The sequence below is a fragment of the Amphibalanus amphitrite genome, unplaced genomic scaffold, assembly GCF_019059575.1.
Source record: "Amphibalanus amphitrite isolate SeventyFive unplaced genomic scaffold, NRLGWU_Aamphi_draft 001505F_arrow, whole genome shotgun sequence".
Taxonomy (NCBI): domain Eukaryota; kingdom Metazoa; phylum Arthropoda; class Thecostraca; order Balanomorpha; family Balanidae; genus Amphibalanus; species Amphibalanus amphitrite.
The window spans coordinates 71,698-80,584 of record NW_024882998.1 but is presented as its reverse complement, the minus strand read 5'-3'; the positions used below and the strand labels follow the sequence as shown (position 1 = coordinate 80,584).

General features: G+C 50.4%; 2 protein-coding genes across 7 annotated transcripts in view; one reads left to right on the top strand and one right to left on the bottom strand.

Moving 5' to 3' along the window:
• The first annotated feature begins 260 nt into the window (after window positions 1–260).
• On the top strand, window positions 261–4,516 carry LOC122373497 (histone PARylation factor 1-like). The gene is made up of 8 exons (XM_043351621.1): window positions 261–521; window positions 717–1,098; window positions 1,317–1,450; window positions 1,738–1,886; window positions 2,429–2,667; window positions 3,133–3,276; window positions 3,940–4,049; window positions 4,296–4,516. Exons 1-8 carry the CDS (start codon window positions 393–395, stop codon window positions 4,335–4,337), a joined length of 1,329 nt encoding a protein of 442 aa, XP_043207556.1. The 5' UTR covers window positions 261–392; the 3' UTR covers window positions 4,338–4,516.
• A 433-nt stretch (window positions 4,517–4,949) lies between these two features.
• The window catches only part of LOC122373495 (cytochrome P450 26B1-like), a 29,785-nt gene continuing 25,847 nt past the window's right edge, over window positions 4,950–8,887 (bottom strand). For all 6 annotated transcript variants that reach the window (XM_043351616.1, XM_043351614.1, XM_043351617.1 and 3 more), the window contains 4 exons: window positions 8,475–8,601; window positions 7,541–7,652; window positions 5,902–5,989; window positions 4,950–5,539 (listed from right to left, as the gene is read on the bottom strand). In XM_043351616.1, the coding sequence (XP_043207551.1) occupies window positions 5,381–5,539; window positions 5,902–5,989; window positions 7,541–7,652; window positions 8,475–8,601 (486 nt within the window). In that variant the 3' untranslated portion in view covers window positions 4,950–5,380. The remainder of the gene's footprint in view (window positions 5,540–5,901; window positions 5,990–7,540; window positions 7,653–8,474; window positions 8,602–8,887) is intronic.

Sequence of the window (8,887 nt, the reverse complement as noted above, 5' to 3'; positions counted from 1 at the left end):
CACTAATCGATTAATTTTTTGACTTTTTTAGCGTTTTGAGAGGTGTTTTTTCCTATATTTTTCTTCGATCAATTATAAAATAATTTTTAAAAATAACAACGAAAAATATACGCCACATTCCGTTGCCGTTGAAAAGAAATTTGAGCCAAAAAATAAATAATCGATGTAGTGCACAAAGTCAAAGTATTGCAGACGAAAACTGCGCAAAGCATTTCTGGCGCGAGTAGTAAACAAACTCGCGCGGGAATCAACGGCGGGACGGTCTCAGAGGAGTTCTCTATATACCGTGCTCAGAGGGGTATACAGGGATCAACAGGGATTTTGTTGTAGCTGGTTTCCTGTAGTTAAATCTTCGATCTGTCCTCTGTCAGAGGCACTCAACTTTGGTTGAGATGGACGCGGGCAATGGTGACCAAACCAATATAGATAAGAAACCAGTGTGCAAATATGGGGCCAATTGCTACAGAAAAAATAAGGATCACTTGGATAAGTACAAACATCCATCAAAGAGACTTCAACATGTGAGTGAGAGCTGTGGTTATGTCTCAGCCTGATGTTTAAGATCTGCTATAAATAGGTACCTGCTTACTCATACTGTTTCAAGAAAGTTGTGCTTATTCATCCCAGTCTTAATGACATCTGAATCCAGTGTTTTATTGCATGTTAGGTTACACATATTGATATGAAGTTAATGCTTTACATTGTCTCTTCAACAGGATGCCAGTTCTCCAGATCCAAAGAGAGTTTGCCATGGCGATTCTCCAAAGGAGACTGATCCGGGAGCTGGAGATGCATCGTCAATTACAGACCCTGCTCCTGCTCCTGCTCCTGCTGCCTCATCACACAACATGTCACCAGAGCCTGAGGCTGTGCCTGTCAGAGATACAGAAAATGCCAGGGGAGAGGAAGCTGATGAAAGCAGACCATTGGAGGAAGAGCAGAACCAGACTGCAGAGGAAGAGGATGAGTCGGCCATCCTACCAGATAGTCTCATCAGTGACAAGGACAACATAAAGCAAAAGTTCCTGGTTGACATGCCAAAGGACTTTTACAGTTTCCTAAAGTTCTGCAAGTCTCTGGACAAGGATGCACCTCAGGGTTTGTATGCCATTTGTCAACACAAAACATGTTTGCTTGGGTTGTGCTGGATGAAAATCAGAACATTTCATTTTAAAATGAAAATAGTTATTGTATGGCCATTAGCTGAAAGAAACTGGAGGGTGTTGAATATTGACAACAGGAAATACCACTTTTGAAGAGGAACATTATTGATCAATGAGTCTCAGGCTGGTTTTATGACATAGCCACATTTTCAGATGCTCTCTCAGCTTGTGGCCTGAAACTGGCAGGTCCTTTCCTGCTTCTCCTGGGGCGTATTAAGCCAAAGAAGCGAACTCAGGAGTTCTACCTCACCTACTGTAGATACTATTATGATCCACCTGAGGTTCAGGTAAGCTGATGCTGCCCATGTGAAACAGTGCAACTTATGATGGAAAATCGACATTTGTTATGAGTTCTGAGCAGCATTAGCTTCATTTCATAATTTAACCTGATTTCATAAGATGTCTTATTAAGTGTACTTTAGTATTCATAGCTTTCTTTATCACTTACCTTACAAACCACTAAAATTAGGCTTATCACTTATCAAACTCATTGTAAGGTCATCAACTCATCAGTTATATTTTTGCAACTATCTTTAAAACCTTTTCACGTTCCCTCCCCCCCTCCCATTCTCAGACTGTGCTGTGTGGGGATGACGCGAGCGGCTACCACATCGGCTACTTCCGGGACGAGCCGTCCGAGCTGCCCGTCCAGGTGGTGGCCAACAGCGCCGAGAAGAACGGTACCTTCTCCGTCCTCGGCGACAACCTGTTCGCCGCCGTGCAGTACGTAGCCAGCGCACCGGTGTGGTATCAGTCTGTGTGCGTGCTTTGTGTCAGGTAGAGGCGCGGCGGGTTGTCAGGCGACTCGGGCTACACCCCTGGGAGGTGATTCGGCCGGTGTTCCGGAGACGGTCCGGTACGAGTGCTCGCCAAGTGTACCACGGGGTGCACTTTCGCCAGACACACGGGTACGGTGTCTGGACCGGCCCGGTTCGGTTTCCGGAGGCTGTCCGGTCCGATGTCCGGAAGGTGGTCCGGTCCGGATTCGAGTCTCGGGTTCGGTCTCCGGATGGTGTTAGATTCAGTATCGGGAGTGGGAAGCGGAAACGGCGGGAGATTGTCTAATCGGTGTTGTAATTGGTTTGTTTGCGTGATATGAATATTTTATTTCCTTCAAAAGAGCGTCATCTAACACGAAATTTTCGCTAATTCGACGATGCACATTATGTTTCATGCTTGTGTTGTTGCGAGATATTCGACATATAATTGCATGCTAATCAACTTCCCGGTACGCACACGGTAACGCATGTATTTTATTTCCCCAGTAAGCTGGTATCGACTCAGCTGGGCTCGGCCGAAGGAGGGGAGAAGGTCGCGCTCTCGCACCTTCAGAAGGAGCTGAGGAGCTGGGCGGGCCGGTGTTCATTCACGCTGGACACGCGCACAGCGGCCATGAAGCAGCGCGACAAACTGGTACTGGGGAAGACCCTGCAGGGCCTGGGCGTGGTCGTGCCGTACGACAAGGAGCACGACGTCGGCTACCGGAACGTGCCCGAGACGCACGGTGAGAGACGGGAGGGGAAGGAGGGAGGAACACGTACGGCAAGGCGGGGGCAGGGGATGGAGAGGGAGGGATAACGAGGTGAGGGAGGCACAGCGGGGAGAGGTGGGGGAGGGACACACTTTGCGGCATGGAGAGGGGAGGGAAAGCGGAGCACGCACGGGAAGCCGGAACAGGAGAAGTGGAGGATATAGTCACTACTCACTTTGCTGGTCATCTGAACTGTTTCAGGTTACAACAGTCGTGTGTGGTTACTGTCTGGGTTTGTGATTGGACACTGTCTCCGCCCGTTCTGATTTCGTGGCTGGTTGCCGCCCCCGCCCCCGCCCTGCATGGTCAGTATTCATCCCCGCGCCTCGTCCTGAGTTCGTAGTTAAGTGACTGTCCCCACTCCCCAGTCCCCAAAATCCTGAGGTCGTGGTATGGTGACTGTCCCCGCCTGTGCTGAGATTGCTCTGCTTCCCGCAGAGACTCTGCGCAAGATGATGAAGCGGGTGGTGGAGGCGAAGACTGACGAGCAGAAGGACGCCGCCCTGGACAAGCTGCAGGAGGTGATACAGGACGTGCAGTTCGCCAACGACGAGGGAGACCCCGGCATGGGACTCGAATTCGGTAGGTGCTCTGAGGACCCATGTCCCATATATGCAGAGGTCTGCGCATGATCACGTAATTTTATCGAACGAAGCAAAAGTCGTTCAGTATGTCGTAACTCGTAACCGTTCCTTCTTCGATATCGGATTTCTTATGTTTTTGTGCTTCTGGTTCACCACGCCAATGCTGTGTTAGTCGGTAGCTCATTCTTTCACCCATTTCGCGCCCCCATAGGACGGCGACAGTGTGACTAGCCAACCGTAACCGTTTTCCTCGTTTTGCATCGTGCTGCGCGCCTTGCCCCACGCTGATCTTTCCTGCTGCTGAACCTGGCTGACATATTTCGAACACAGTGGAATTTCCCTTGCAAGTTGCACGATTTGGCAGTTTACGTTTACCCTCCCCTATTTGATAGAAGTTCTTTTGAGGTTGCGAATGCATAAGTGCCATATAATGTAAAGATGGTTAGGTAACAAAACTGGTAGCTGCTGTTCAGTATTCATGCGTAATTGTGTGACAGTCACGATGTCGTTTGCATATTCTTTAGAGAGCCGTACTTGCGTGCTCTCCCGCTAATCAAATAATTCATTCGTGTTTTCTATCGGTATTTAAATCACTGATGTTTGATATCGACATGGTGACAGATCGCTCACTATTCCCATCCCTCCTATCCCCCTCCCACAGGTTTGGACGTGTTCGGTTACGGCGGAGAAGCGCTTCACAACACTGTGCGGCACGTGCTGCTACTGGCCTACGACCTGCTGAACCGACCAGTCTCCGCCCAGATTCTCAGGGTAAGAAACTGATCCGTCTACGCCCAGACCTCAGGGTAAGAAACCGACCCGTCTCAGCCCAAATTGGTGTCTTTTTGACGCTGCAGTTGCCGAGAGATAAGAGATAATTGGTTCAATGCTTTCGGTAGAAGGCGGTCTGCTAACACCTAAACTGCACATCACACCACTGAAAACGAACATTTTTTTTTAAGCATGACGAGTCAATTCACATGGCCTATCAAAGTTTACACAGTGTCTACCTTCCAGGCACATCTTGCTAACCGGAGGAGGGGACCGCCGGAACTGTGAAGCCCGTGAGTCTCACCTGCCTTCTACCAGTGATCGTTTGCGTACCTGTGCCGAGTATTGAGTGGCCGCAACATTTGCCTGCGTGCGAACTACTTTGCCTCAATTGACGTGTGATTCTCGTGTTTCCGATTGTTTTACGATTTCCTGCCTGGAACTCAATACATGTCGAGTATTTATAATGGTGATTGTGGAAAATGGGCCAGTGGACGATTTATTTGAATACCAAGTACGCATCATTAGACCCTCAGTGATATAACTTTCTTGGGGGTTGTCACATACAAAGACGGTAGTTAATATTAACTGGAACTTCGAACTGTAATACTAGCATTTTCAATTATCATGGACTGTACACGATAATATCGTTAATTCACGTTCGGAAGGCAGCGCGCCCGGCACCAAACCATTCCTGCTCCCCGAAACATCCCAGCAATGGAGGCAGTGGACGGCTGTGCGCGAAAAGTTCGAACTGTGAACTGGCATAAGATTCGATATTTCATACCAAATTCATTAAAAAGTTATTTCTGGTAGCATCGTATACTAAGCACAGAACTAACATCCAATAAGCAATAACCATGCCGAAGTACCACATCCTATTCTTCAGTATTAAGCATGTAACGAATGTATAATTATATTGTACTAGAAAACGTACACTAAAACTCTGCATTTCGTTCACAACCACCGTTACGCAATACTTGTAAAAACAGAAGGCAGCAAGGTGAAACTACACGATTTGTAGAAATACTTGTAGAAATAACATAGATCCTCGATTCCTCAAGTATCACAGAGAAGAGTGACATTGTTCCTCAGTGCAACATTTGTTCGTTATGGCTGGCCAAGCATCACAGACACTTGCACTTGTTCGTACTATCAATGGAATGTAGTTCGTTCGAATCCCTCACCCACATTGTGCAGTCTCACGCTGCCGTGAGTATAAAAATCATCCTGTCTCGGGTAGAATATCGGCACCCTGAGTGATGCTGTAGATCAGATCGTCATCGGACTAGCATCCTACAGAGTGTCTCGGCTCAGATCAGTCAGGCAGGTCACGATGTGGCGTCCTGCCACTGCTCGGCTTCGGAGCGCCGACTCAGCACCAGTGATGGCAGGTTGGTGGGACGGCTCACGGGCAGGTGTTTCCAGGTCGGCCGCCAGGTGGCAGGGAGGTGCCAGTCGAACTCGGAGATGAACATCCGACACGCCACCTGTAACCAGCGGCGTTTGGATCAGAGCGCGTCAGTGGATCTTTCACTGAGCCTCTCTAGGCCTCAGAAGGCAGCCTACTGCACTGATTTACTGCAGGGTTAGCTGGGAAGCTATTCGGCAACAATATAAGCTATGCAGTTGATACATCTCTCGAACTGGTGCGCGAAGTCCGTCCGTTGCCAGCATTATAGTCACACTTGTAGGCAACGTAAGGCACATTTCGTGGATGATGGCTGTAACTCTCCATGCAGTGTATAGCGGAGAGGTCCCAAATTCGCCCATTGCTGTAACGATTAACTAATCATTCTAGGGCTGACGCGTTCGTGGTCTAAACCGTTCTCTGCGTAAGATAGGTGCTAACCTTTAGGATATGCTGGTACATCTTTTGGCCGATGCAAGCCCGTGGTCCGCCTCCGAAACAAAACAGCTTGTCCTGGTCGTTCTTGTTGCTGTTAACAGAGAACAAGATATAACGCAATATTTGCATATGTCAATATTTGCATACGCAACATTTGCATATGTAATAACGATGATAAAATTGGCAGCTATACGACACGTCAGTGATAGACAGTAATTGGCAGCTATACGACACGTCAGTGATAGACAGTTCTGTCAGCCGCTCGCCCTGGTCAGGGCAAAGGGTAGATTACCTCCTGTATTGTTTGTTTGTTACGAGCGAGCGAGCGCAGCGAGCGAAGTGAGTCTTTTCAATATAACGGAAAAATCTCAGTATGAGCGGCCCGGCCCGGCCCGGCCCAGCCAGTAACGCTTTTGAGAGGCTTATATCTCAGCAACCGCTGGACCGATTGGCCTGCGGTCTTTTTTGTTGGGTAGCCCCATCCCTTCTACCCCGTAATTGACTACTTTTGATACATCTCAGTGACCGTCGTGGCACGTGCCACGTGAAAAGTCAAGGGTGTTCAAGCTGTTTTGCAAAAGTAGTGATTTTGAGAGGCTCATATCTCAGCAACCGCTTGGGCGATTGACTTGCGGTAATTTTTGTAGGGTAGCAGCATCCCTTCTACCCAAAATAGGATGCTCTCGATGCATGTGGATCACCCCCAGTGCACGTGCAAAATACAACAATAAGAGGTGCCAAATTTGTTCCCATTTCAATAACTCGGTAATTACTGGGGCGATTTCGCTGAAACTTGGCATACAGGTAGGCACCCACCAGGCAATGCATTCCCATGTGTTGCGGTTAGGGTGCTACTGCACGTGCGCACGTGCAGGGGGCGTTTCCAGATCTCGAGAACGGCTGGGCCGATTGCGCTCAAATTTGGTACACGGTCGGGGACCAGTTAGTAGGGTGCCGTGCAAAAGTCATTTTGGACCCCGTTTGCACGTGCGCACGTGCAGAATGCCGCTTCCAGATCTCAGGAACGGCTGGGCCGATTGCGTTCAAATTTGGCACACCGCTAGCGACCAGTTAGAAGGGTGCTTTGCGCAAGCCCGTTGGAAGCACCCTCTCGCCCTTCCGCACGTGCAGGGCTCACTATCTCGCTCGCTCGTTCTTCGCCCAAAAGGCGTTTTACTGGTTTTATTTGTTTTAGAGCATTTCGCACCTCCTGTATCCACACGCGGGGTTCTGCTCCCACCCCCACCCCCCAGCCAAGTTCGGACCCGTCAGCAGCTCCTACGTATGTGAGCCGACGTTATTGATCGTCCCCATTCAGGATTCAGCATGCCGCACGTTTTCGTGCGGCATGACTTTTAGCAATGCGTAGGTATTATCAACTACCGTGTATAAGATGATAACCAAATAAATCCGTTCCACAGACATTACTTGTAACGTCTCAAATATCATTCCTTTGGGTATATTCTCTGGACTATCCTAGCATTTGGCTCCGTCCGTCGCGCTAACGTGACCGAACAAGCTATCGACCTCTGGCCTTCAAGTCTGAGCCCGACCCAGTCCTGCCGTCCGCGATCAGCAGCGTTTCCCTGACCAGCAGCGCCCCCTTCCCCCCCCCCCCCCCCCGCTCCCCCATGGCACCTACCTAGTCCTCCACCGCTCCGGGTCGAAGGTGTCGGCGTTGGGGAACACGGCCGGGTCGCGGTGGGCGGCCGCCGTTCCGTACACGACGGCCTGGCCGCGACTCACCAGGTACTCTGCGCCCCGCAGGCAGACAGTGCGACACGTTAGAGACAGGTGGAGGGCGGTAGACCAAGGTCGGAAAGTATAGAGAGAGAAAGGTACATCTGGTAGTTAAGAGAGCATTCGACGATCAAAGCGACATAAAAATGACAGTACACTGACCCAAATATCAGTCTTCCTGACATTACTGTCACTACCGGTCAAAAGTCTGTCGGTCACAGTCATGACGTGGTCGATATCAGCCCAGTAATGTTTCAGAGTTGCAAGAGTGGTGGGATACAGCCGGCGATCGGGTGACAGGTGACAGCGTAAAAAGGCAGCTGACAGTTGGACTGACAGTGGCAGTGCACCGGAACTGGGACAGGCGGGTGAGGCACACGGCTGTACGCGCGCAGTGACGGTCCGCAACACGTGCCGTGCCGGCTGGTACAGTAACTGTTCGCAGCGGTTACAGTGACCGTTCGCGTTGGTCCAGTGACCCAGTGACGATTCAGTGACGGCCTAGCCGCCCAGTGGTGTTTGTATCATAATTACGACGGGCAATAACCGCCATCAGCAGTGATTTACGATAGAGGAAACCTCACATCAGAGGTACAGAAACAGCTGAAGAAACGACGATCTGCGATGAGGTAAGACCGCGAAAGACAGTTAATGTAAGGGAGGACGATAAGTAGCATCGTGCATTCGTGTAACTACATGAATGCACAATGCGGTTGGCCTCGTGACTAGCATACAGAGAGTGGCTGCAGTAGTCAATGACCTACCTGGCTATTCCCGAAGGTCCCCTGACATCCCCGGGGTCACTGACTCCCCCCCTCCTCCCCCGGGTCACTGACCTCCCACCTGGGCGTCCCTGGTGACCAGCCTCCGACCGCCGAAGAAGGGCGGATAGAGCCGCTGTACCTCCAGCAGGACGCAGGTCAGGTCGTCATCGCTGATGTCACCGTCATCGGACACGTAGCGCTGAAACGGACGGCGGGGGGGGGGGCTAATCAAACGTCACCGAGCACTGACGTGTGATAAGGGACGCTGAAGGGCGCAGAGAGCTGTGACGTATGCTGTCAGCGACCGCTCCGTACCGCCACGTGTGATAGCAGCACACCCGATCACATCAAACGCCTCGTGGGTGACCGTGACGGGTTATCCAGATCGGACGATGACGATCACGGGACACACGCTTATTGCGGTAGCTCTTTTGATCAGCAGGCAGGGCCTCCATCGCCAAATCCATCTAAAATCTACATTTAAC

Excerpts from the sequence above, each read along its gene's own strand:
- LOC122373497 (XM_043351621.1), top strand. The coding sequence starts at position 393 with ATGGACGCGGGCAATGGTGACCAAACCAATATAGATAAGAAACCAGTG. Across the intron at positions 522-716 it reads CATCAAAGAGACTTCAACAT|GATGCCAGTTCTCCAGATCC; the intron begins GTGAGTGAGAGC and ends TCTCTTCAACAG. Across the intron at positions 1,099-1,316 it reads GGACAAGGATGCACCTCAGG|ATGCTCTCTCAGCTTGTGGC; the intron begins GTTTGTATGCCA and ends CCACATTTTCAG.